Here is a 26,432-nt window from a genome sequence, read left to right as displayed (position 1 = left end):
GAACCATGAGATCACTACCCGGCTGCTTAACCCACTGAGCCACCCAGGCGGCCCCAGCACTTGTATCTTTAAATCACAGCTCTTCATCTGCTTTAAAGATTTCAGTGTTCAGAGGCTCTGCTCTGAAGAGAAGAGCAGAGGCTTTGGAAGGCATTCTTGGGTTTTCACTTGGGGTGGATCTTTGATAAGGATCTCAGGGGCAAGTGGGACAATGGTGTAAGAAAGGAAGTGGAAGAAACTGGAGGAAAAAAACAGCCCCTAGGGGAAGGGGTCAGGTATAGAGGCCTGGCAGTAGCAGGTATCCAGCTCCTGGTGGGTTTTTTTTTTTTTTTGAGTGTCCTACATACAGGGACAGACACACTACACATAAGAGAACACGTGCCACACACATACATCGGCCGGATTTAGGCCTGTCCTGAGTTGGGGGTGGGGATGCTGCTCAAGGCATCCTGAGTCACTGCCCTGGCTGAGGGATCTATAGGACCGAGCCCATTCATCTGACAGGAGCCTTGATCTGTAAGGGCGCATAGGGGTGGGTCTGGCCAAAGAATCACCTGTGTGCAGCCACAGAGGTCAGGGGAAAGGGAGGGTGAGGGTAACTGGTCATGGGGGACTGTGAGAGCAAAACCCATTGGTGTCCTCCAATGGGTGCAGAGTGCTGTGCCCTTGTGCCCATGGCAGCAGTCGGGCTGCTGGGCAGGTAGGTTGAAGGGTGAGGGACTCACACACCTGACTGGAAACACAGAGGTTCAACACAGATGTACCTGTTAGGGAGTGTAGGCTGTATGCGTGTGTGTGTGTGTGTGTGTGTGTGTGTGTGTGTGTGTGTGTGTGCGCGCGCGCGCAAGTGTGCATGCAAGTGTTGGAGCAAGATCATAGCATAGCCCCTGCCCCTCCAAGAGCCCCTGCCCCCGCCCCTGCCTGCTCCTGGCCCCAGTTGATTAATCATGGAGCTGAGTGGCTTCCAGCTTATCAGGTACCTTAATAGCTGAATAATTCCAGCCCCATCATCGGGCCCTTAATTGCTTTCTTGTGGCTGCAGCCCGGAGTGCATGCTGAGTGGGTGAGCTCCCAAGGGACCAGCTGCAAGCTTCAGGCAGCATGCTGGATGGGCATCCCAAGGTACAACTCCCTGCCACCTGGGCAGCCCCTCTCCAGGGGCCACAGGCCATAGCTGCCCTGCCTGATCATGTGGGGCCTGGCTGAAGGGTAGGCTAAGCTGACTCAGGATGGGGTGAGGACCTGGAAGTCTTCCTGAAGGAGCTGGTGCAGCCCCAGCCAAGCCTTGGGGAATGAGATCCTGGCTAGGCAGAGAGCAGGTGAGGCTTTCCAAGCGGGGCATGTCATTGTGGTGAGGTCCCACAGGGGGACTGCCCAGGTGCTTTTTACCTCAGCCCCCGCCCCCCATTTCCCCCGCAGCCACTGTCATCCTTAATGAACTCAACTGGACAGAGGCCCTGGAGAATGTGTTTATCGAGAACCGCAGGCAGGACCCCACACTGCTGTGGCAGGTCTTTGGCAGTGCCACAGGAGTCACTCGCTACTATCCAGGTAAGTGTCAGCCCGTCTGTCCTGTCCACTCAGCACCCAACCCTCCTCCATCACCCAGCCCACTTATCCTGAGGTGTGTGGGGTGGGTGGTCAACCCTGTGGGCTGTGGAGTAGCCACTCCTGCAAAGGCTGCCTATCCTTGCAGGGCCCTTCCCTGCTAGACCCCCTCACCTCCTCTCCTCCCACAGCCACCCCATGGCGAGCCCCTAAGAAAATCGACCTGTACGATGTCCGAAGGAGACCCTGGTGAGTGAGCAAGGAGGAGCTGGGAAGGGACACCCCCTCAGTTCCCGCACCTCTGCTGCCTGCTCCCCTCCCTCCCAATATCCAGGCCTCAGAGCAGGGCGCAGCCAGCTCTATCCAATTTTCATTTCACACATCGTTGCCACTGGAAAATGGATCCCATCACCCAGGCAGGCCTCCCAGCTGCCTCTGCCCCCCATCCACTGCCCGGCACTCCACCCCCTTGGGACTGAGGGATTGGGCCAGTAGGGGTTCCCAAGAGTGGATGTCGGTTGGCCCGCCCCACACCACCCATCTGAACCCTGGACACCTCACCCTTTGCTCTGCCTCTCCTGCAGTACCCCATGACATCCTCTTTCCCTGCCACCTGTTCATTCCTGCACACAGCTGGGACTCAGACCTTGGGCCCTCATCCTGGGCCAGGGGACATACCTTCTACCCCCTCTCTGGATCACCTGCTCACGCCTCCTTTGGCTCAGGGTCACTCATGTCATGGGCAAGGACTGTTTAAGTTTGATATCCTTGGTGCCTAGGACCCTGTCTGGCCCCTGCAGTGGATGCTCAGTAGAAACAATGTTGAATCAATATATGGGTGGAGGAAGAAAGGACCCACAAAGTCCCAGGGAGGCTGGCCCTAATTGAGGCTTCTCCCGGGCAGGTATATCCAGGGGGCCTCGTCGCCCAAGGACATGGTCATCATCGTGGATGTGTGAGTGAGCAGTGCTGGCAGAAGGGGTGGGGGGAAGCAAGGGGTGACCATCTGCTGCCTGGGAACACTCATCAGGGAACGGCAGGAAAATGCCTAAGGCCTACCTAGTGCCTCCATGACCTTACCAGGAGCGGCAGCGTGAGTGGCCTGACCCTGAAGCTGATGAAGACGTCCGTCTGTGAGATGCTGGACACGCTCTCTGATGATGACTATGTGAACGTGGCCTCGGTGAGTGCCAAGGTGGTAGGCGGGTGAGGAATGGGTCATACACACACCACCCCCTCACCGTGCAACAGCTGAGTGCCCTGGCCAGCCTGAGGCCACTCACCACCCTCACTGTCCCTGCAGTTCAATGAAAAGGCACAGCCTGTGTCATGCTTCACACACCTGGTGCAGGCCAATGTGCGTAACAAGAAGGTGTTCAAGGAAGCTGTGCAGGGCATGGTGGCCAAGGGCACCACAGGCTACAAGGCCGGCTTTGAGTATGCCTTCGACCAGCTGCAGAACGTGAGCCCCGTGGGTGGGTGAGCGGGTGGCTGGGGACAGGCAAAGGCCCGGGCTTGGTGACACCGGGGAAATCAAGACGAATGGCCTTGTTAGCGCCCAACAGGCAGCTCGGGCAGAAGCACCATCTGCTGTGGGGAGGAGGGTCTGAGGGCCAGGACTTCCAGGGGGAGGGAGACCCACCCCTGGACCGGGGAGGGGCCGAGAGCTGCCTGACCCCAAACCTACTCCTGACCAGTCCAACATCACTCGTGCCAACTGCAATAAGATGATCATGATGTTCACGGATGGTGGTGAGGACCGCGTGCAGGATGTCTTTGAGAAATACAATTGGCCCAACCGGACGGTGAGGCTCAGCCCAGGCGGGGGCCACCCTGACCTGGGCCCGGTTCAGGGGAGGGCTGTCATCTGGTGGCCACAGCAGTAACCCCAAGCCCCAAACAGGTGCGTGTGTTCACTTTCTCCGTGGGGCAACACAACTACGACGTCACACCCCTGCAGTGGATGGCCTGCGCCAACAAAGGTACCACGTCCAGCGTCACTGCCTCAGGGCCTGCCTGCCATGCCCTGCTGTCCATTGGGTTGATTGTCCACATGTCCATCCGTATGTCCAGCTTTCCAGCTGCCTGTTTACCCACTGCCCATCTTCCTGTGCATGTGACTATCCATCTTTCTGTCTGGCCATGTAACTTGTCCATATGACTAAGCATCTTTCTGCCCATCTGTCTGTCCATTGTCCATCCATCTCCTGTCTGATCTGCTCTTGTGTCTGTTTGCTGGTCAGTCTACCTCTCCATATATTTGGGCCTGGCCTCTGGGTGGACTCTGAATGTCACTACCATCCTAGCAAGAGGGACCTCACCCTGCCTCTGCTTCCTTACACCCCTACACTCATGACCCCTTCCCTAGCATCAGTCCAATTGACAGGGCAGTGGAAGGGAGCACCAAAGGGATAGGAGTTTGGTGGGGAGTGACACCAGAAAGAGAGGAGTCCTGAGGGACAAGTCCAGGGCTGCTGACATCCCAGGGTACAGAAGCCCCTGTGCCATGGATCCCACGTACCACCCAGACCCACCTCTGCCTCCTCTTCCCTCACAGGTTACTATTTTGAGATCCCTTCCATTGGAGCCATCCGCATTAACACACAGGTGAGACTGTAGGGCACCTCCCGGCCTCCACCTCCCAGCACCTTGCCTCCTGGGCACTGCATGAACAGTGGGCTGCTGTGATGTGAGAGCGCCCTCTGGTGACGTGCTGATATGCCGGGAGGCAGAACAGGGAAGGTGCAGTGGGCATGTGAACTCGTGACCCCTGTCACCTTCTCCCCAGGAATATCTGGATGTATTGGGCAGGCCCATGGTACTGGCAGGCAAGGAGGCCAAGCAGGTGCAGTGGACCAACGTGTATGAGGATGCACTGGTAAGGCCTCTGGGCCCCCACAGATGTGTCCACAAGGTCATGTTCCTTAAGGGCCCCCATATGGGAATAAACCAAACAGAAGAAAAAATGGGACCTGTGCCTGAGCCCATCCTCTGAACACTCAGGGTAGGGCATGGCTGGCCACATCCTCTAACCCATCCTCTTCCTCTCCCTTCAGGGGCTGGGGTTAGTGGTGACAGGGACCCTCCCTGTTTTCAACCTGACACAGGATGGCCCTGGGGAAAAGAAGGTAAGGTTCCCCACTCGGGAACAACTAGGCATGCCCTAGCAGGTCTGGGATGGAGGAGGGACAGACAGGCCTTCAGCCTGGACAGGGGCAACTATTTGTGAACAGCTTGAGGCCCTGCGCGTGAGGTTTGGACAGTGGGGCTGAACCCATTTCAGACCCCATGCCTCTGTTCCCAGAACCAGCTGATCCTGGGTGTGATGGGCATTGATGTGGCTCTGAATGACATCAAGAGGCTCACTCCAAACTACACGGTAAGTATTCATCTGCCCATCCACCATGCTCTGCCTCCCCACAGGGACACAAGCCAGGCTCAGCAGAGGAGTCTAATGGGGATTACAGCACCTCCAGGGACACCTCTGAATTCAGGCAGTCAGGAGAGGCTTCCAGAGGAGGTGACCTTGGGCCTAGAGCTGGGGTTGGCAAACTTTCTGTGAAAGGCTAGACTATGAATATTATAGGCTCTGCCAGCGTAAATACTCATCCTCAGTTCTGCTGTTGAACTGCGAGAACAGCCACAGACAAAACAAATAAATAGGCATGACTGTGTTTGAATACAATTTTGTTTGTGGATCATGAAATTTAAATTTCACATAATTTTCACATGTCATGAAATAAAATTCCATTTTTGGTCTTTTTCAACCACTTAAAAATGTAAAAAGAAACATTCCTAGCCATACGGTAACAGGTGGTGGGCCAGGTATAGCCCATGGGCCATAGTTTGCTGACCCCTGGACTGTCAAATAGATAGGAGGTGTACCTTGGAGTTACAGGAAACTCTGTGGGCAAAGGACTAAAGGTGAAAAACAAAATCATAAACCAGGGAGGGGGCAAGGTCAGTGTGGCTGGCCCAGCGCCTGTGTTGAAGGCAGTTTCAGGTTTGGTTGTGAAAGGGGTAGGGGTGGGATGTGTGTGACAGCATGTCTACACCTGAGCCACATGAAGGCCCCATGTCATTGGCCCCCATGTGCAGTGAGAAAACAGTCTAGAGAGCTAAGGGTGAGTCCAGAGTCCCATTCACTCATCCTTCACTTCCACCTGGAAGGGGTACCCAGGAATTCCAAGGGCACTCTCTTCCCTATGCACTCTACTGAGATGGCGACCAGGAGGAGACACTAGTGGGGAGGGGAGGAGAGGGTAACAGCAGCCTTGAGGGGCCAGTGGAGGCAGAGCAGTCTGGCTGACTGACAGCTCCATGACAAGCAGGGGTAGTTGGGGCAGAAGGCCAAATCAAATTGTGGTCCCATGATGCCGGTCAGCCTCAGCAAGAGCTGGTGCACACAGGATACCAGCCTGCTGGACTTGAGCTTGAGAAACAGCTTGAGAAACAGGCTCGAGGTCACATTGCATGTGGGAGCCCCTGGCCCAGGCAGGCAAACCTCAGTGGTATCGAAAGCAGGCTGAGGAAGAGCTCGAGAGTCTAGAGAATCCCTGCCTAGCCCTCCAGGCCCTGAGCTCCCAATCTACGCCCCCAGCTTGGAGCTAACGGCTATGTGTTTGCCATTGACCTGAACGGCTACGTGTTGCTGCACCCCAACCTCAAGCCCCAGGTGAGCCAGGGGGGTGGCCAGGAGGAGGGTAAACTCTACAGGATGGGGACCCCTGACTTCCTTCCCTGCCTCCCACAGACCACCAACTTCCGGGAGCCTGTGACTCTGGACTTCCTGGATGCTGAGCTGGAGGATGAGAACAAAGAGGAGGTAAGGAAAAGGAGAGGAGTAGAGATGGGGGTACCCAGAGCAGCAGAGAGTAGGGACCCCACCCCTCACATCTCTGGTCCTTCCAGATCCGTCGGAGCATGATCGATGGCAACAAGGGCCACAAGCAAATCAGAACGCTGGTCAAGTCCCTGGATGAGGTGAGAAGATGGTATAGGGGCACAGAGTCAGAGTGGGCATCCTCCCGTACTCCACCCCACCCCTGCCTTCTGGCCCAAGTACTTGACTCAGCCTCTTCTCCCAGAGGTACGTAGACGAGGTGATGCGGAACTACACCTGGGTACCTATAAGGAGCACCAACTACAGGTGAGTGGGTCAGGGCTGGGTAGGCAGGGAGGGGTGGGGGCAGCCCCAGAGCCCAGAGTCTGAGCCCTGTGCTTGCCCAGTCTGTGCGTTCTCAACGACTGCAGCCATGATCCCAGTGGGGCACCAGCAGCCAGAACTGCTCACTACTCACCCCAGGACTCTCGGTCCCCCAAGGACCTTTTGCTGGCCCTTCAAGAACTGGACAGAGACAAGACAGTGCATCTGATGTCTCCCCATGCCACACCACTCTCTCCCATGTCACCCCTGCTTGGATTGTATCCCTGGGTATCTGCACCCAGGATGTCACCCTCAGCACATCCCCAGGCCTGCTCTCAATAGGCACCACAGCCTCGGAGCAGGTACCCTTCTGGGTCAGGCCCAGGCAGTACAGGCTGTCTCCTTGTGCCCCCAAGAGCTGGTCTCATTCACACCCCAATCCCAGCTCGTGACTGCTCCTCATGGTGTTAGCACCAGCCCTGCTTTTTGACGGCTCTCACGTGGCCTAAGTCTCTAGGACTGAGGGACCCCACTCCCATGGCTGTGCACCCAACAGCCTAGCTCATAGACAGTGTTCTGTCCCTTTTGAGTTTGCTGCTGGCCAGATAGAGGAGGCTGGCTGGGCACATGGTGTGTTGGGGGAGGCCGCTGGGGATGTGGGGGGTGTGGCGAGTTGCTTTGGAGCTGGGAGTTCTGAGGCCTCCAGAAGAGTTTAGGGAGTGAATCTCCCACAGCTAACAGGGAAAGGTGACCCTGGTGGTCAGGAGAGGGGACTTCACAGCCTGGGCCTCTCTGCCCAGCTCCAAGGTGGGGGGGCTGAATGCCAGTGTGGCCCACCTCTCCCCAGCAGTGACATATGCTCCTCTCCTCCCCTCATCCCCAGCCTAGGGCTTGTGCTCCCGCCCTACAGCACCTTCTACCTCCAAGCCAACCTCAGTGACCAGATCCTGCAGGTCAAGTGTAAGTGGCCCGGCCCCTGCCTGTGCCCTGCACCCCTGCCTCTGCCCCGCACCTTGGCCGCCGGCCCCAGGCAGCATAGCCAGCCGCTGGCGGCAAGGCAGCCCCTCCTGCCCAGTCTGCCCACCCCCAGGCACCCGCAGGCTGGGGCACCAGCCATCGGAAAGTCTGTGGAAATCTGCATGCCTGCCTTTTCTCAGATTTGGTTCCAGACCATTCTCTCATGATTTCCGTTGAGGTTTTTGGTTTTAGTTTCTCCTACTGCGTGTCTTCCCTCCTTAGCTTGCCTCCCCCGCACACCTCTGGGGGCTGCATTCTTGGAAGACACCCCCTCTTCTCATCTCTCCTTCCCCCTGTGCCCTGCAGCTCTCTCCCCTGTGGTGCCACCCCCCCAGGGTCTCTCTCTCCCCCTCCTCTGACCTCCTCATTCATCCTCCCCCATTTTCCGCCCCCCTCATCAGCCCCTCTCACCTTCCTCCAACCCCCCCTGCCTCACTCTCTCTGCCCTTCCATTTCTCTTGCTGCCTTCTCTCCCTCCTCCTCCTCTCCCCCTCTCCCTTCCCTCTCCCTCCCTCCCTCCTTCTCTTTCCCTTCCCTGCACCCCCACCTTCTCTGTCTCCCCACTTCCCTCTACGTTCTCCTTCCGTTTCTCTCCTGCCCCAGCACCTTTACTTTCTCTCTCTTCCTCCCTCCTTCCCTCCCTCTGCTCTCTCCACCCCCCTTCATCCCTGCATCTCCCACCCTCCCTGCCTCTTCCTCCCCTTCACTCTCCCCCTCTCTTCTTCTCTGGACCTCTCTCCTTCCTTCCCTCCCTGGTCCACTCCTCTGCCTGTGGCTCATTCCTGCATGTTCTGCTCACCCTGGGCCTCCCCCAAGAGGCCTCTGGAGCCTGTGGCCCCGCCTGCCCACCGCCCGAGGTCACTGGGAGGGAGGCTGGGGCTCCGGCCCCACCGGGCGCCCCCCACCTGCCTGGCCGACTGGGGCTCATCTCCTTTGAGTTTTCTCGCTCTCTCTTTCTCTCTCATGTCGTTTTTTTGCAAGAAGTTTCCTTTCGGTATGATGATGAGACACAATATTTTCATTCAAACAGCCATTGAATAAAATATTGTTTGTGCCCCTCCCCTTCCCCTCCCCCTTTTCGTTTGTTTTTGTGTTTGTGTTGTTTTTGTTTTCCTCGCTTTCTCTCTTGGTGGACTGTCCCAGTGCCAATCAGCAAACTGAAGGGCAAGTATATTCAGAACCAGTGCACCCTCCTCTCCCCACCCCACCCACCCTCACACCCCTGCTTGCCCCCCTCCCTGCCCAGGACCAGCCAAACCCCTGCTCTCCAGGGCTCCCTCCCAGCATCCCCTTGGCTCCTCGAGTTCTTGCCTTTTCCCTCATCCCTAAACCCCTATTACAGCCAGGGGCCCTTCTCCTGGCCCTGCCTGCAGGGTGGTCTCCGGCGTGTTCTGAGAGCTCAGGCCCCCTCCTCATCCTCCTCTCTCCCTCTGGGCAGGCCCCTGCCCGCCCCCACCTTCTCTGTCCCTCTAAGACAACTCAACAGTGGGAACAGGGCTGGATGCCTCTCCACCACCTCCCACCCAGGAGGACAGGGGGCCTGATCGGCAGGGCTAGACCAGTCTTCAGTGGGGCTTATGTGTGAGGCTTAGGGTAAAGGAAAGTGCCAGCCACATGAGGCTTCGTCTGGGATAGTTCTCCCTCCTGTGATCTCTGGCAGTTGGTCCAGAAGTTGGCAGCCCTCCAAGGGGTGTCGGAAGGCTTTGGAAGCCCTACACCCTGATTCTGGGACGGGCAGGATAGGGCAGCAGCCATGCCACTGGGAGAGCCAGGCAGGCCCAGCCATCCTGGGCACCAGCCTAGGTGCTGCAGCCCCTGTGTCCTGGTGCCCCCCACTGCCTCCAGAGACTTTGCTAAGGTCCACTGGCCCAGCCCAACCCTGGTACTTGCTGCCCCTGGGGCAGAGGGTCAGGTGTGGAGAAGGTATTCCCCTGGGAAATAAAAGCAGACTCAGGGACAGTGAGCCTAGACAGGAATGGAAGGAACCATGTCTGGACCCCAAGGGCCAGCAAAAGAGCTTAGAGGGAATCAGTCTGTGTATGAACAAAAAGATTCTGGCACTTAGGGGTACCCAAGCAAGACATTCCTGAAAAAGAAAGGCATTGAACTCACAGACTCTGGTGGAGAACAAGGAGGGTGAGAGAGGGCAGCATGTGAGGGTCTCTGCCACAGGGGCAGATACCCCTGCCTGGACAGATAGGCATGGAGAGCCACAAGGGGGGGTTCCTGTCCCCAGTCCCCATGACCTGGAAGCCAGGGCTCCCCAAGAAGCCCTAGGGGCCCTGTCCAGCAAAGGGGATACAGCTGGCACCACTGGCCTGGGTGGGGGTGGGGGACAGGCCCTACTCCCACTGGCTTGAGTTGTCTTTTCTCCCCCTTCCACATCCCTCCCACTGACCCCAGAAATGCAGGGCCCTGGTAACAATGACAATTATAGCCTAGTCTCCCGTCCTGCTCCCCTACCTACTTTTTCTTTCTCCTCCTTCCCCTCCCCCGCACCCGTTCCCTGTCGGCTTGTGTCCAAACCCTGCCTCACAGTCCCATCAGAAAGCAACAGTCCAACCAGTGACTGCCCAGCTCCTGCAGGCACCCCAAGCCCACCTCCCCGAATCTTGCAGTGCATTGTGGGAGTATCTGGGAACAGAGAAGACCCCTCTTCTGCAAAAATAAGCCTTGGGGTGACAGAGAGATCATACCTTGGTGAAGATAGGATTGGAAGGTGGGCTGCCCAGAGTGCAACACACCAAGGGGCAGGGGCATGGCTCCAAGATGCAGACCTGCCAGGTGGCTGATCCATCTGGGCCGGGAGAGGCCACAGAGAAGCCCAAATTCACTCACAAACCCACACAGAGACACTTGTACACCTGCACAGGTATGCAAACACACATGTTTTCCCATGTACATACGCACTCACTCTCACACCATGCACAGGTCTAATTGATAGGTCCCTAAGAGCACTCCTTCTCTGGAGCCACAGCATTCCTCTTTGGCTGCTCTGAACCCGGACAGGTCCTAGGAAAGGTAAAGACCCACCCTTCTTCCCTGCCTGGCCTCATGCTCCCAGCCCAAGAGGGCAGGTGTACAGGTTTGTGCGGCATTCCTGAGTCCTCCTGTCTCCCACACCTTCCTCCACAGCATGGGAACATTCTCAGGCATGAGTCTCCCCTCACCCAGCCTCCCAGCCCAAGAAAGAGCACTGGACCCCCACAATGCACTGCAGCCCAGCCCCAGCTGCCCACACCGTCTCTGGTTGGACTGTCTGTGCCCGTGAGAAACTCCCTCGGTTTGGCCATGTTGATGCCTGACACAGAACAAAAGCAAGACCTACCAAAATGCAAACAGCTGCAGCAAAGAAAGAGAGATAAAAATCCGCGGCCAAAAGCCAATTCCCTTCCTCAAAGTCTCTTTGGAGGCAAAGGAAGCTCAGCATGCGGTTTTTTCCATTACGGATGTGATAAGAGCGAGACCGGCGCCTCCCCCAGACCATGCATATATATAGCAGTGTGTGTATATATATGTGTGTGTGTGTGTCCGTGTATATGTGCTATACAGCCGTATGGAAGCATATACAGCCACGCCACGGGACTCACTGCCGACAGAGGACCAGGCCTGGGCAACATATTGGCTATAACTGCCCTCCTCCTGCGATGCTGTAGTCTCCACAGGCCCTCCACCCCTCCCCGCCCGCCCCTTCTCTCTGCCCGCCCCTTTTCTCTGGCTCGAACGTGGAAGTGGCGGGTTCCCTCTTTGCTGGTGTCTCCCCCTCCCTCAAGCCACCCTCTGCCCTGTCCCTCCAGCCCCGTCAGCTCTGAGCCCCCTGGCCTCCTGCCTCCCCAGCCCCCGCCGGATAACCCCCCGTTTCTGTTGCAGATTTTGAGTTCCTGCTCCCCAGCAGCTTTGAGTCTGAAGGACATGTTTTCATTGCTCCCAGGTAGCTTGCGTGTGGCCTTGCTGAGGTGTCCTCCCCAACCCCAACCGCCCCGGCCCCGCCTCCTGCACTGCTGCCTGGAGCTCTGTGTGTGTGTGTCCTGTGCAGTGTCGCCCCCCACCCCATGCATAGCCCCGTATGTGCGGCCATGTGCATACCCTGGGCCATGCAGCCGCACCAGGCAGCAGTGGCCAGCTGCCCACAGCTCCAGCCCCCACCAGGCCTGGGGCAGGAGGGCTCTGGACTCTGCTGATATTCCCTGCCCTCCCGGGCCACCAGGAAGGAGCCCTTTCTGCCCTGGGCGGGCTGTCCACAGCACACTCGTGACTGGGCAGCTGCTGCTCTGGTTTGTGGTACCCTCCCCAACTCCCACCCTGCACCTCGTCCTTGTCCTGTGTCACTCAGTGTTTGTGTGGGTCTGGGGATGAGCCAGCCAGAGCCCCTGTCAGCAGTGCTGAGTTTAGGTGTGATGGCTCACAGAGGACTGGGGGAGGTAGAGGGTACAAGGGCTTTAAAGAGGTGCTCTGGCAAGTGAAGGGTCAGGGCCCGGTGCAGGCCCGGGCCTGGACCATCCCTCAAGTGCACACTCAGCGTGCACACACACATCCTTGGGTATACACGCTCTGCCTGTTGGCCCAAAGTGAGGAGGCCAGCAGCTCCCCCGGTGGTGAAGCCCTTCCCTGTGACCTGGCTTTGGATGAGGGCAGGTGGGTGCAACTGACAGAGACCCATGGGCACTCTCAGGCACCACACGGGGGCTCTGGACATTCCTAACCTCCATGTGTGTGCACGTGTGTGCATGCACCCACAAATTTCTCTCTCTGTAGATGTGTGTTTGTGTTTGTGAGTAATTGTGTATGTTTGTAAGAGTCTGAGTGTAAATACGGAGTGGGCTGTGTGCATTAGTGACTGTGGGAATGAGTGAAAAGGCCTGTGTGGCCTACATGACCCTGAGAGAGGGGACTGTGTTTGTTTTTGTCACTTCTGTATCTTTGGCTTGGGAGAGCTCAATAAATACATGTTGGGTGAGTGAATGAAGTAACCCACAAATGTAAATGTACATACTCTTGGAGGGCACTGTGGGGGAACTGTATCTGAAGCACAACTGTGGGCATCACTCTGGATGTATCAGCTGTGCCCCCCACCACAGAAGTACAGGTTGTGCGCTATACAAAGGCCATAGGGGCCAGAGAGCAAGTGGGGGCTGAAACCCAGCTTGCCCCCAGCTTTGCCCTTACCAAACTGTGCACCCTAGCACGGTGTAGGGAAGCAGTGCATTTTAATAATCCCCACAAAGTTGCTGCATTCAGGCCAGCGGGGAGGTCTCTAGTGGCAGCTGTGTGAAGGAAGGATTAGGCAGGAGAGATAGCTCCATCTACCAGGGTGGAAGGACTGCTCACCAAGACTTCCTGGGGGAACAGAGCCTGAAGCGGGCCTCCCATGCCCCAAAACTCCCACATTATGTTCTCTGGAGCCAGAGCCTGAGCCCAGTGAGGGCCTTGAGGAGGTGAGGGATTTGGACTGTCCGCCTCTAGGGGAAGAGCATTCCGAGCAGAAGGAGCAGCCAGTCTGAGGACCCACGTGTTCCCACTGACTTCCTGACACCCTCTGTGGTATGGAAAAAACTGAGGCTTGGGGAGCTTAAGTGAGTCATCCAAAGGTGCAAAGCTAGGAAGCGGCAGGTTGAAGTCTTATATCTAGGCTAAGTCAGCGCCGGTACTTCACCCACCGTGTGCCCACGGGAACGCCACAGCATACAGGTGGACGAGCCAGCCATGAGGCATCTCCTGGGGCATCCCAGGTGTGCCGTCAGGGTCCAGGGCTATGCCCTGGAGGGAGAACCTGCCCGATTGGAGGAAGCAGACCATCACTCTTGTGTCAGCTCCGCCCCTATTTAGAGGTGGCAGCCTGTAAGAATACACACCCCCTGCCAAAGGCGCAGGCTTCTCAGCCAATGGCCAGGCAGGCCTGTTGAGAAACCTCAACCCTACTGCTCTGTCCAGCCCCCCAAGCCCACTCTTCTTGCCCCTCCCCACCCCCAGAGAGTATTGCAAGGACCTGAATGCCTCAGACAACAACACCGAGTTCCTGAAAAACTTCATTGAGCTCATGGAGAAAGTGACTCCAGACTCCAAGCAGTGTGAGTGCCTAGTGGGGCAGCCGGGTCTGGGCAGTGCCCAGGCCACAAGGGGGCAGCCCAAAAGAACCCAGAGACCGGGCAGGTGTGATGCAGACCCAAGCCCAGGGCAGGACCTGGGCCAGATAGTGGGAAAGGCTCCTATTGGAGCCTTGGGTATATGGGGGAGAGTGGGCAGGGAGCCACAAGAAGATGGCCCCTCCACCGCTAACCTCCGGTTCTAGGCAACAACTTCCTTCTGCACAACCTGATCTTGGACACAGGCATCACACAGCAGCTGGTGGAGCGTGTGTGGCGGGACCAGGATCTCAACACGTAGGCATCACCCAGCCTGTGGGAGCAGGAGGTTGGGATGGGCCCAGAGGCCCTGGCCCTGCCCTGCAGAAGGCAAGCCTGTGACTCACCTCCCTGCTGCCCCCCAGGTACAGCCTTCTGGCCGTGTTCGCTGCCACTGATGGTGGCATCACTCGCGTATTCCCCAACAAGTAAGTAACCAACCCTGCCACCCAACACCCTGCCCCTGTCTGGGACCCTGCCTCTGTCCTGCTTCCCATAGGCTTCCTTGCACCTGGCTGAGACACTGTCCCCCATACACCACCCCTTCTACTGACCTCTGTCTTTGTCGGATAACCAGAGCAGCAGATGACTGGACGGAGAATCCAGAGCCCTTCAATGCCAGCTTCTACCGTCGTAGCCTGGACAACCATGGCTATGTCTTCAAGCCCCCGCACCAGGACGGTGAGTGTTCTCCACGGTGCCCAGCAGCAGATGGGAAGTTGAGGCTTCCCTGTCTGCTCAGCCAAGACTAGGCTCTGCTCTCTGAGGCCCCTCTCAAACATGAGGCTGGCTGAGACTGGGGCAGATGAGGAGAGAGAGCTAGGCTGTGCCAAACACTACATTGGGTACTGGGTACTTGGCTTGGGCCCCTGGGTCCACAGGCCCAGCACAGAGTGGTCAGTGTAACCACCAGCCCCTACTCCTGACCATCCCACCCCACCGCCAGCCCTGTTAAGGCCACTGGAGCTGGAGAATGACACAGTGGGCATCCTCGTCAGCACAGCTGTGGAGCTCAGCCTGGGTGGACACACACTGAGGCCAGCAGGTGAATGCCTGGGGTGGAGGTGGAGAAAGAGACGATGGGCAGGGTGCTGCCCAGGAAGGCAGGCATTGATGACCCCTTGCTCTCCTCTATAGTGGTAGGTGTTAAGCTGGACCTAGAGGCCTGGGCCGAGAAGTTCAAGGTGCTAGCCAGCAACCGTACCCACCAGGACCAGCCTCAGAAGGTACTTGGGCAGGTGTGGGGGCAGTAAGCCCAGCAAAACCCATTCTAGAGTCTCCCGGAAATCCTTACCACTCAGAGTGGTTCCTGTGTCTATGGGGAGGCAGTGGTTGTTGTAGATGGCCTGGGGATCTAGATGTACAAAGGGTGATGGGAGGGGGAAAAATGGCGGGCACCTTATGGTCCTTGCTCTCTGCCCAGCAGTGTGGTCCCAGCAGCCACTGTGAGATGGACTGCGAGGTTAACAATGAGGTGTGTGTGCCCCAAACCCTAGCTTACCCTGATCCCTGATTTCTTAATCCCAACTGCAACTCCTAGCCTATCGTTTGGCCTGGGGGTCTCAACATCCCACCCTTTACAGCTTTACCACAACTGGGGGAGTGGTGCCCCTTCTACCCAACCACCCGACTGCCAGGGTCTGGGGAGGAAGGTCTGGGCCTGAGCCCCTCTCCATCTTCCCCCTCCTTCTCCACCTTTCAGGACCTGCTCTGTGTCCTCATTGATGATGGGGGATTCCTGGTGCTGTCAAACCAGAATCATCAGTGGGACCAGGTGAGGGTCAGGGAGAGGGTAGAAGGAGGAGGCCAAGGTTTGAGCTTTCTGGGGTTGTGGCACTGCCAACCCTGTGACTACCACTCCCTCCTGGCATTCCCAGGTGGGCAGGTTCTTCAGTGAGGTGGATGCCAACCTGATGCTGGCACTCTACAATAACTCCTTCTACACCCGCAAAGAGTCCTACGACTATCAGGCAGCCTGCGCCCCCCAACCCCCAGGCAACCTGGGTGCTGCACCCCGGGGGGTCTTTGTGGTGAGCCCCAGCAATGCCTGGTCTGGAGATGGGGGGCAACGGGGGGGGGGGGGGGAGCTGGGAGACCTGCCCACAGATGACGCTCCACCTCTGACAAGAGAGCTGGGGGTGACCCGGGTTCCAGGACAGCAGTAGCAGCCCATGCCCCTCTCTCCACTGCAGCCCACTATTGCAGACTTCCTTAACTTGGCCTGGTGGACCTCTGCTGCAGCCTGGTGAGTCCAAAGGGGAAGGGAGCGGAGGAAGGGTGCTCCCTGACCAGAAGGGCTCAAGAGAAGTGGTGGGGCAGGGCACTGGCCTCTGCTGACCACTCCCACTCAGTGACCCCTGCCCTACAGGTCCTTGTTCCAGCAGCTTCTCTATGGCCTCATTTATCACAGCTGGTTTCAGGCAGGTAGGTGGGGCATTAGAGGCCCCTCCTCGAACCCCCTCCCCAGTCTAAGCCCAGACCCATCCCAAAGGGAGGTCGGGGCTTAAAGTTGAGCGAGGCTGAAACCCGAGACCTTGCCAGGGTGAATGGGTGGGGCTGAGGCGCTCTGGGCCCTCGCAGACCCCGCGGAGGCTGAGGGGAACCCCGAAGCGCGAGAGAGCAGCTGCGTCATGAAACAGACCCAGTACTACTTCGGGTCGGTGAACGCCTCCTACAACGCCATCATCGACTGCGGAAACTGCTCCAGGTACCCGCGGGGATCGGGACCGGAGGGCTGGCTGTAGCCTGGTGGGACCATGGGCGGGGCCTGCCGGGTGGGCGCGGCCCGGAGCGGGACCCGGGCTACAGCGGAGAGGGGCGGGGCGAGTCTCAAAGCCCCGCCTTTCCGGACTGCCTCCAGGCTGTTCCACGCGCAAAGACTGACCAACACCAACCTTCTCTTCGTGGTGGCCGAGAAGCCTCTGTGCAGCCAGTGTGAGGGTGGCCGGCTTCTGCAGAAAGAGACACACTGTATCCTGCCCCCGCCGCCCCCCGCCGCCCGCGCCCCCTCCTGTCCCGCGTGCCCCCTCAGTGCCCTGCCGCCTCCTTGACTCCCCACCCATGCCCAGCGGACGGCCCGGAGCAGTGTGAACTGGTGCAGAGACCGCGATACCGGAGAGGCCCGCATATCTGCTTTGACTACAACGCGACGGTGAGGAGGGGGCGGCGCACTTTACATCCCGGCCCCCCTCCCTTCCCTGGGCCGCCCGGCCGACCTGCACCTTGCCTCTTCCCGCAGGAAGATACCTCAGACTGCGGCCGCGGAGCTTCCTTCCCGCCGTCGCTGGGCGTCCTGGTCTCCCTGCAGCTGCTGCTCCTCCTGGGCTTGCCTCCTCGGCCGCAGCCCCAAGTCCACGCCCACGCCTCGCGCCGCGTCTGAGCGCCCGCTCCTGCCCCTCCCCAGGCCTCCCCGCCTCTCCCCTGCCCCCCCCCACACCCCGCCTTAGAGCCTCACTTCCTCCCTCACCGAAGGACCTGAGTAGCCAGGCCCAAGTCTGAGCCTTGGAAGGGGGGGGGGGGGGGGGGGGGGTCCCAAAGGAGGGTGCCGCAGGTCTTTGGCCCCCAAGCCACATCTCGCCGCCGCCGAACTGTCAAAGTGACCCCAGACCCTTTATTCCCACTGGACTCACCCGCCCCTGAGGGCTGGGACAGGGAAGCCACAGTACTGGTGCCAAACCAGGCCTCCACTGCCCACCCTGCCCCAAGGCTCCCTTTGTGTGGGAGACCTAGGCCCTGCCCCAGGTGGACTTCTCTAACCTGGCCCTTATGTCCCACCCAGGACCAAATCTGGATTCCCTGGGAATAATGAAGTTGAGATGGGCAGTTTGAGGCTTGTGCATCCCATCTTAAGTCCTGGCAGGAGGGAGGTCCTGAGGCAGCCCCTCAATGGCTCCTGCCCCTATCAGGCCTACAGCCACCTCCCACCTTCTTCCAGCCCTGCAGGTGACAGGCCAGTGACAGTGACACTGGCTCAGACACAACCCCATAAACACCTGGAGCCCTGAGGGCAGAAACTGGATTCACATTAGACTTACCTAGGAGGACGAACACACATACACAGACACACACACACACACACACACACACACACACACACCATGGGATGGGGTGGGGGTAGGGGCTCACAAAGCCTTACACAGGGCAGGGGGTTGGTGGGAGGGTTGGCACATGCACACTTCATCTGCTCACTGCCCACCTCTAATCTGACCTGCAGCCCAGCTGGTCCTCTGTCTCTAAAGCTGAATGTCAAACAGTGCCAAATGCTGGGACAGGGGGTTCACCTCTGTCCCACCCTAGCCACCAGTGTCCTGGAAATGTCCCTCACCCCACCAGGTGCTCATTGTAACCATTTCGCACTAGTGTCAGGCCCCCAGCGAGACCACATGCCACTGCCTGCACCTCTTGGCAGAGGAATCTTCACCAGACATTGCCCTTTGCCTTAGCCAGAGTGACATAATCACTCCTGGCTGGGCTATCCCACCCCCAATCCGGCCCTTACACACTCAGGCCTGTGCTCCACTCCCTGTTTCTTCACACTCACACAATGGGGGAGGGGGAGCAAACTGCTCTCCCCTGCTGAACACACACGTGCACGCATACATACACACATGCACACACTCTGTGCACACACAGAGGCTGGGCCCAGGCACATGTCTTCACACCATTCATTCTGATCATTTCCCCCATAGGCATCCCAGCCTGGGGGCAAGTGGGGGACGGGAGAGCAGGGGGATGTGGCCAAGAGGCTCAGATGGACTGGGAGGAGGGGGGAGGGTGATGCATTAATTAATGGCTTCATTAATTAATGTCACGTTGCTTGTTGCTTTCTCAGTGTGTGTGTATGGTCCATGCCCGCTGCTGGTGCCAGGGTGGGCACCCATGCTGTACACCCAGCCTAGATGCCAGCCATGTCTTGCGGGGGCGTGTGTGTAACTGTAGTGTAGTCAGGTGCTCAATGGAGAATATAAAAATAAAAAAGAAACATATACAGAAAAATAAATATATATTTTAAGTTTAAAAAACAGGAAAACTGACAAACAATCCCCATCAGGTAGTTGTCCAACCCCCAGCTGGGTCTAATCCTTCTCATCACCCACCCGACCTGGCTGCCCCCTCACCTCGGGCTCGGGGGATCTGTGGGGGACTGGGGGGCCATTTCCTTTTCTCTGCCCTTTTTTTTTTTTGGTTGTTGTTCTATTTTGTACAGACAAGTCAGAAAAACAACAGTGACAAAAAAGTCAAGAAACTTTGTAAAATATCGTGTGTGTGATTCCTTGTAAAATATTTTCAAATGGTTTATTACAGAAGATCAGTTATTAAATAATGTTCATATTTTCACTTCAAATGGTTCCCATCCACTGTGTCTGCCTCAGGGTGGGAATTGGGTAGCTTGAAGACAGGTAGCCATGACCTCAAAGTCCCACCTAATACTCAACTGGGAATGAAGGCTATTGCAACCCAGGTACCCAGTAGGTGTAGGGCATGATGCTTCCTGGGCTTCCTAAATACCAGATCCTTGACATCCTGCATCTCAGATAATCTCTGAGAAAAGCTGTCCTTAAAGGCCAGGATGACAGAAGAAAGAAGACAGATGAAATTTGAGTTTAGGTAGGCATCTAGCCATCAGGTCAGACCACCAGGGCCTAGTGGGCAGGTCATCCACTTGGAGCGATGAGTTAATACCTGGCCCAAGTCCATGACCTGGTGTTTGAGGGCCCATCCTGCTATCCAGAGAAGGCCAGGGTCTGGTCCACCCATAAGCATGACCATGGCTCCTTTTCAGTTGAGGGGAGGCCCAAGGCCCAGTGTTCTCCCTGACTGCCACTGCTCATTCTGGAACCCAAAACTGAATCAGTTTCTGTGAATCCTCTCAGACCTCCCTCTGGCCTGCCCTGTGCCCTTGTTCATTTTAATCCCAACTCTCTTAATAATCAACCCTACTTCCATGTGACCCTTCACATTGTTTTCAAGGAGAGAAACTAGTAACCACCAGCACAGAGGTTTCCTTTTTTTTCCCCCCCAACAGAGGTTTCCTAATACTGCTGATGCTTACTCACTTACAACACACTTTGCACTCACCTGGTAGGCAGTCAGCTTACACCTTAGACTTGGTACTAGTTTATCCCCATAGACAGATAAACGAACAGAGACTAAGTCTCCTCTCTTGCTTGGTGAGAAAGGCAAGAAATCAGCAAAGGTTTCAGCTAGAAACCTGAGGTGACCTGGTTGGGGGGCATTGGATACTAAATAAATGCAGGAGGACATTCTGGGCCTTAGCAAAGACACTCTTCCTCACTCCTCCTGCAGTGGTTGGCCACAGAGCAATGCCTAACTAGTAACCCCTGAGAGAGCTCCCATGCCCTCCCATGCCTGCTCGGTCCCAGGATAGGGTTGCTAGATAAAATGTAGAACATCCGGTCAAATTTAAATTCAGATATATGATGAATTTTTTTAGTATGTTTCCAATATTGTATGATACGACAATACTAAAAAAACTGGGGAACATGCTTACACTAAAAATTATTCACCTATCTGAAATTCAAATTTGACTGAACACCCTGTATTTTGATTTGCTAAAGCTGGCAACCCTCCCTGGCATCAAATTAAAGTCCAGACCCTAGACAAAGAAAAGACTGTCAACACCTTTTGTAACCTAGAAGGCTATGCGCAGGTCGGAAGTTGTACTGAGATCAGTGGCTGAAAGGAAGGGATTCTGCACTTTATACATGTGCTCTGTCACATATAATTGTTTTAACTATATGCACATTTTTAAAAAGTAAATACACCAAAAAATCAGTTTGCACAGGACACAAACTGCTGGCAGCTACCAATGCAGTGAAGTGAGGGCCCTGGGCCACCCTGGCCCAAGTCTGTGGGGGAGATCTCTCCTCCTCAAGGCCAGAGATAAGAAATCTGTGATGGGGAAGAGTCACTAAAAGCAGTCCAGCCTTGCCATTTTGGGGACAGGAGACCTGAGTTCAAGTCGCAGTGCCACCACACTTGTGACAAGGGCAGCCTGGGCAACACACTCACTGAGCCCCCAGAGTGGACTGGCATTTTACACCACAGTCCCCTTGAACCCTCACCGTAAAATTATCTCCATTTTACGCCCATGAAATTGAGGAATCTTAGCCAGTGTCGCACAGCCGCCAAATGGAAGAGCAAGAATTCCAATCTGGGTCAGGTCTCATACACCCATACAACCTGGATCAGACACACACCACCAGGCTGCGGAAGTTTCGGGAGTCCCTGCACACTGGTACGCACACCAAGACCATCAACATTCTTACCCACACACCTGTCCACAAAGACACACTCAGAAGTATTCAGATGTACATGCACGGGGCTACGGTTCCCAGGAAATTCAGCAAGCGCGTGTCTGCAGTTTCGCTGCCGCGCAGGTACCCGCAGCTTTCCTCCAGGTTAGCGAAGCTATTGACTCCTCCCCACTCTCCGACAACAGGCGGAAACTGTCCTGAGAACTACAACTCCCAAGCACACCTTCCTCTTACCAACTGGAACGGCCCGGGAGCGCAGCTTCCTGGAACTTGTAGTTTTACCCAGAAAGTTGATCTCCGCTCGTCCCCGGCTTCGGCTGAGGACTCCATGTCCCAGCATGCCGCAGAGCCGGAAGGGCATCCCACCGCAGTCGCGAGCGCGCAAGCGCAGCACCCTGTTTGTCGGTGCCTGGGAAGGGAGGAGGTACGGTCGTAGCCAAGACCGAGGCCGAGCCGGAGCTGACGAGACTTGACTGGGGCCCAGAACTAGGCTCCAGTCCCACGCAGATCGTAGGGCCCCCGAGTGGATGGAATAGGCCGAGCCCCGAGATCAACGCCAGCCCGGTCAGCTCGGCGCGGGGCCCACAGGGCAGGCAGGCGAGCAGACGTGCAGAAGCCTCCCAGGGCCTTCCCTCAGGTCCCCGGCAAGGGGCCTAGGCCCCGGCCCCGCGACCAGGCCCAACTTGACCCTTTGGGACCGGAGCCAACCCGACCAGAAGTGGAGTCTTCACCGGGGCCATAGGCCAGTGACTAGGCCGGGCCCGGGCCTCCCGTCGGGGCCGGACTGGGGCGAGGCCCCGGGGAGGCCCCTAACACACTAGACCCTTCCCCCAGGCCGACGCCCTTCGGGAAGATGCAGCGCGCCCTACCGGGCGCCCGCCAGCACTTGGGGGCCATCCTGGCCAGCGCCAGCGTGGTGGTGAAGGCCCTGTGTGCGACAGTACTCTTCCTCTACCTGCTGTCCTTCGCCGTGGACACGGGCTGCCTGGCGGTTACCCCAGGCTACCTCTTTCCGCCCAACTTCTGGATCTGGACCCTGGCCACCCATGGGCTGATGGAACAGCACGTGTGGGATGTGGCTATCAGTCTTGCCACGGTGGTGGTGGCTGGACGTTTGCTGGAGCCCCTCTGGGGGGCCTTGGAGCTGCTCATCTTCTTCTCAGTGGTGAACGTGTCAGTGGGGTTGTTGGGGGCCTTCGCCTACCTCCTCACCTACATGGCTTCCTTCAACTTGGTCTACCTTTTCACTATCCGCATCCACGGAGCCCTGGGCTTCCTAGGTGGTGTCCTGGTGGCACTCAAGCAAACCATGGGGGACTGTGTGGTCTTGCGTGTGCCCCAGGTGCGTGTCAGCGTGGTGCCTATGCTGCTGTTGGGGCTGCTGCTGCTGTTGCGGCTGGCCACGCTGCTCCAGAGCCCAGCACTGGCCTCCTATGGCTTTGGGCTGCTCTCCAGTTGGGTTTATCTTCGCTTCTACCAGCGCCATAGCCGAGGCCGAGGGGACATGGCTGACCACTTCGCTTTTGCCACCTTCTTCCCTGAGATTCTGCAGCCCGTGGTGGGGCTGTTGGCGAACTTGGTGCACGGCCTCCTGGTGAAGGTAAAGATATGCCAGAAGACAGTGAAGCGCTATGATGTAGGTGCCCCGTCTTCCATCACCATCAGCCTCCCAGGGACAGACCCTCAAGATGCAGAACGGAGAAGGTACTGTGGAGTATTCCAAAACCTTGTTGAACTAGGAGAGTATTGATCAAGCCCCATATCGTCTGTTATACTTGCTGTATGTTGGCTGGCAGCCAAGGGTCAGGTGTTGGGGCAGACTCAGAGATAAAATCCAGTTTGTGGTTTTGAGAAACTCAGCATGTAGGAGTCTGGGCTCCAGTAGGTGTTTTCCAACATTAAGGAGTGAAAGTTGCCTTTCTCACCACTCAGGCTACTTAACAAGCCCCAAGAAATGCCCAGTGTCCTTTTATACTGTGTGAGGGGTTAATGGCCAGATACACATAATCCTAATCATGTCAGAAACTCGGAATCCTAGACACTGGTCCTATGGGAACCAGAAACGACCTGCTGGTCCTTTTTCCCCTGTGAGGGAGGAACAGAGAAAGAGACCTGGGATTCTTATTAGGCAGCCTGGGCCACCCCAATTTCAAAATGCTGAGCCATGTCCTCTTCCTGGATCTTAAAAATTCATATGCTGTGCTTCTCTGCCACTTATTGAGAGGGAAACTTGGGGTACTACACCCCGTCCTTCTAGCATGTATGTGTCACCAACCCAGGGGACAGGCCATGTGACCCACTGTGGAGTCTGCTGACCACACAGGGAGTGGAGACAATCTTTTTAATTATCTGTAAACCAAGCCATCTGCACCATCTGGAGTCCCAGATGAATTATTCACTGAATGCACCTTGGCCAGGGCAGGGCAGATCTTTTTTTAATCCAGCTTTCTGGCTCGTTCTCTCTCTCTCCCAGGTCTGTTGACTCACCAGAGTGGTAACAGCTCTATTTCCAACATTATTGTTGAGAGTTCTTGTTTTTTTGAGGCAATTCTTTTAGTAGTGAAGCCTGGAGCAGGCTTTGTTCCTCCTGTCAGCTTCTGCTTTTGCTCACCTGTGAAATGGATTCTTGGCAGACAGTTTTATGAATTCAGCTGAAAAGTTATCCCTGTGCTTACTCTCCACTGGGGCTGTGGATTTCAGTGTGGGACACACCCCTTTCATGAAGGGGTTTCCAGCAGGGGAAAGGGCTGCAGATTACTATGGCCTAAGGTGGTGGATGTTGAAAAGTACACAAGGCATGCTGAGGGGCATAACTGTTGGCCCTACAGTTTGTGTCTATGGCTGATGAATTCTAAAGACAGGTCTGTCTTCATTTTATACAGTGGAGAAGATGGGACCAAGAGGGTTGGGCCTGGTAGAAACCGAGCTGTCCTCAGCTCTACAGGTGGGGCCAAGACACGGTGGTAACTCCTCCTTTAGTGAGAAGTCTTGGACTGTTAGGGTTGGCTGACATTTCAAAACACCTCTGCTCAGGCCCAAGAAAATGGCAGGTTGGGGTAGGCGAGGTTGTCAGGATGTGGGTTCTTGACGTAGCCTTATGGTTGTTACTACTCCAAGCAGTTGGACATCTGGCAGCATGCCACTCCCAAACCCAAATGGCTACTAGTAGTAGGGAGACAGGGTTTCCTATCTTTGACTCTTGTGAGGAAGTGACTAGCATGCCATTACCTCTCTACATTGGCAGACTTTAGACAGAACTGACAAGGCAGTCTCCAGGATGGAAGCCTGGGTAGCACAGGGAAGGACTGTCCTGTTTATGCCAGTTCGCTATGTGTCAGGCTGGAGGAAAGGGTGGAATTGTGCTTGGGTTTTCTGCGCCTGTGTTCTTGTTGCCTTTTCTGTCACGTTCCCTGGTATGGTGGAGGTTTTGGTTCTCTGCTGGAACTTGGAAGGCTATTACAGGCTGTTCCCCCATGCTTGTAGCACAAACAGGTTGAGGCATCAGGGTTTCATGGTGACCACTAGTGAAGGTTTTGCCTGGCAGCACGGGCATTCTACCTCCTGGTAGACTAGGGTCCCAAGTGCACGTGTATATCTTCTAGTCAACTTTCCCACCTCCCCCCAAGTGAGATCCAAAAGGATTTGTCCGGTGGAACCAGTAAGCTTTGGCCTGTGTCCCGTCCAAATGGGCTGTTCCTCCTCTTTCTGCAAGGACTTGGTGTTCACTGCTCTAACACCGGTAGTGGTGGCTTTGGGGATTCTTCTGGGAAATAGAACATTACAGTCAGGAGGGGTGGGCTGACCCAAGTTGGACCTGCTTCCCAGGTTGAGATCCAGGGTAGGTGCCTGCATTCCAGCATTCCCCACAGACCCTTGCCAGGAGACTCAAAACACCCCTAATGAGGAGAGAGGAAGAAGTAATAACTCTCTCCTTGGATGTGATACCAGTGCCCAGGCAGAAACTCCCATGTTCAGGGACTCCTTCCACCCATCTTTCTTGGGATACCAACTCTGCCCATGCTTAGGCACCACCCTCAGAATCATTCGTGGGACTGGCCTGGTGGACAGTATGGCAAACACCCTGATGGCCTTCTCAGCCTGAAGGTGCCCTGGCTATGAAGGGGAGGCTCTACAGCCTTTGGGTCCTTCTTCTGATGGCAGAGGTGGCCCTCTCCAGTCCCTGGGAAGCCCTGGGCCCTGCATGGTGAAGGGGAATACATAGAATTCTGAGAGAAGTCTGGGTGGTAGGGGGAGTCAGCTTCATGGGGGAAGAGTACAGGGCATGAGCCAAGTGACTTGTCATCTTTCCTCTGGCTCCAGGCAACTGGCCCTGAAGGCCCTCAATGAGCGGCTGAAGAGAGTGGAGGACCAGTCCGTCTGGCCAAGCATGGATGACGATGAAGAGGAGGCAGGGGCCAAGATGGATAGCCTCCTACCCTCAGACAAGGCCCCCATGCTCCCAGGGAAGGGGGCTGCCCCAGAATCCAGCCTGATCACCTTCGAGGCAGCTCCGCCGAAGCTGTAACTCCAGACCACCTTGAGTGTAGGCGCCTCCTCTCCCAAGCCCCCCCCTTGACACCTCTCAGCTACTCCAGGGCACTGACTGCTCTGAGAAGGAAGAAGGGCTGCTGGGGGTTTCCACAGCCTTCTGCTATCTCTCGCCAACACTACCCAGGACTCTTGCTACCTGGTTCCAACTCCAGACAACCACTATGCCAGGCATGGGGCCTCTGAAGTGTCAGCCAGCCCGGGCCATCTGAGGTAAGACTGTACCTCAGCAGACAGCCCCAAGCAAGTGGCTGCAGGGACAGTGGTGCCACACTTCCTGGGCCAACCCTGATGCCTGATACTGGTTGCCAAGAGCCCTGAGCCAAGGCAAGGATTTGCCAAAACCGTTCTGGGGGTCCAGCCAGTGCAGGGCTGCACATTCCTGCCCACCCTCAGAAAGACTATGTTCATGTGAAAATTTCTGATTCCCTCTGCTGTGGCTATGGCTGCTTCTTGGCCAGAAGAGCCACGGCTCCCAAGTATTTTCTACAGGACCACTTGAGTGGGCAGTGAAGCCCAGCCTCGCAGTATCAATAAAGCAGTTCTTTGAGGTTTGGCTCCTGGGCTCTATCAGACCACCTTGGGCAGCCCCCTCATCATGTTCAACTGCAAAGTTAGGGACTTTACTCTAGGTTCAAGGGCTTGGTCTCCCTGCCAGCTCCAGCTGAATAAGAAGCCTATTGCCCCCACTCCCCCTACCCCCACTGTTAAACACCCTTCCCAGAGCTGTCACTTCCAATACTTACTCATTTTCTCTCTCTCTGATTCCCAGTC

At 56.5% G+C, this 26,432-nt stretch overlaps 2 protein-coding genes across 4 annotated transcripts in view; both read left to right on the top strand.

Annotated features, from left to right (window-relative positions):
- Window positions 1-17,926, top strand: part of CACNA2D2 (calcium voltage-gated channel auxiliary subunit alpha2delta 2) — a 115,605-nt gene extending 97,679 nt beyond the window's left edge. The window contains exons 6-37 of one of the 3 annotated variants that reach the window (XM_047850220.1): window positions 1,420-1,551; window positions 1,740-1,797; window positions 2,453-2,503; window positions 2,632-2,731; window positions 2,852-3,010; window positions 3,246-3,353; window positions 3,452-3,530; window positions 4,106-4,155; window positions 4,337-4,426; window positions 4,605-4,676; window positions 4,853-4,927; window positions 6,149-6,223; window positions 6,302-6,373; window positions 6,460-6,531; window positions 6,636-6,697; window positions 7,578-7,654; window positions 11,582-11,642; window positions 13,682-13,779; window positions 14,001-14,091; window positions 14,199-14,261; window positions 14,411-14,514; window positions 14,780-14,878; window positions 14,971-15,059; window positions 15,260-15,307; window positions 15,536-15,607; window positions 15,711-15,863; window positions 16,026-16,078; window positions 16,202-16,257; window positions 16,414-16,540; window positions 16,694-16,803; window positions 16,902-16,984; window positions 17,072-17,926. In XM_047850220.1, coding sequence (XP_047706176.1) covers window positions 1,420-1,551; window positions 1,740-1,797; window positions 2,453-2,503; window positions 2,632-2,731; window positions 2,852-3,010; window positions 3,246-3,353; window positions 3,452-3,530; window positions 4,106-4,155; window positions 4,337-4,426; window positions 4,605-4,676; window positions 4,853-4,927; window positions 6,149-6,223; window positions 6,302-6,373; window positions 6,460-6,531; window positions 6,636-6,697; window positions 7,578-7,654; window positions 11,582-11,642; window positions 13,682-13,779; window positions 14,001-14,091; window positions 14,199-14,261; window positions 14,411-14,514; window positions 14,780-14,878; window positions 14,971-15,059; window positions 15,260-15,307; window positions 15,536-15,607; window positions 15,711-15,863; window positions 16,026-16,078; window positions 16,202-16,257; window positions 16,414-16,540; window positions 16,694-16,803; window positions 16,902-16,984; window positions 17,072-17,212 — 2,780 coding nt within the window. In that variant the 3' untranslated portion in view covers window positions 17,213-17,926. Of the gene's footprint in view, window positions 1-1,419; window positions 1,552-1,739; window positions 1,798-2,452; window positions 2,504-2,631; window positions 2,732-2,851; window positions 3,011-3,245; window positions 3,354-3,451; window positions 3,531-4,105; window positions 4,156-4,336; window positions 4,427-4,604; window positions 4,677-4,852; window positions 4,928-6,148; window positions 6,224-6,301; window positions 6,374-6,459; window positions 6,532-6,635; window positions 6,698-7,577; window positions 7,655-11,581; window positions 11,643-13,681; window positions 13,780-14,000; window positions 14,092-14,198; window positions 14,262-14,410; window positions 14,515-14,779; window positions 14,879-14,970; window positions 15,060-15,256; window positions 15,308-15,535; window positions 15,608-15,710; window positions 15,864-16,025; window positions 16,079-16,201; window positions 16,258-16,413; window positions 16,541-16,693; window positions 16,804-16,901; window positions 16,985-17,071 lie in introns of all 3 variants that reach the window. The other 2 variants (XM_047850219.1, XM_047850221.1) reach the window with 2 other exon arrangements.
- A 3,567-nt stretch (window positions 17,927-21,493) lies between these two features.
- TMEM115 (transmembrane protein 115) lies at window positions 21,494-26,208 on the top strand. The gene is made up of 2 exons (XM_047850513.1): window positions 21,494-22,814; window positions 25,431-26,208. Exons 1-2 carry the CDS (start codon window positions 21,964-21,966, stop codon window positions 25,633-25,635), a joined length of 1,056 nt encoding a protein of 351 aa, XP_047706469.1. The 5' UTR covers window positions 21,494-21,963; the 3' UTR covers window positions 25,636-26,208.
- The last annotated feature ends 224 nt before the right edge of the window (window positions 26,209-26,432 follow it).

The sequence above is a fragment of the Prionailurus viverrinus genome, chromosome A2 (genome assembly GCF_022837055.1).
Source record: "Prionailurus viverrinus isolate Anna chromosome A2, UM_Priviv_1.0, whole genome shotgun sequence".
Lineage (NCBI taxonomy): Eukaryota > Metazoa > Chordata > Mammalia > Carnivora > Felidae > Prionailurus > Prionailurus viverrinus.
This window is presented reverse-complemented; position numbering and strand designations above follow the sequence as displayed.

Coding starts and splice junctions, on each gene's coding strand:
- TMEM115 (XM_047850513.1), top strand. CDS start 21,964: ATGCAGCGCGCCCTACCGGGCGCCCGCCAGCACTTGGGGGCCATCCTG. Junction 22,815..25,430: donor CAAGATGCAGAACGGAGAAG/GTACTGTGGAGT, acceptor CTCTGGCTCCAG/GCAACTGGCCCTGAAGGCCC.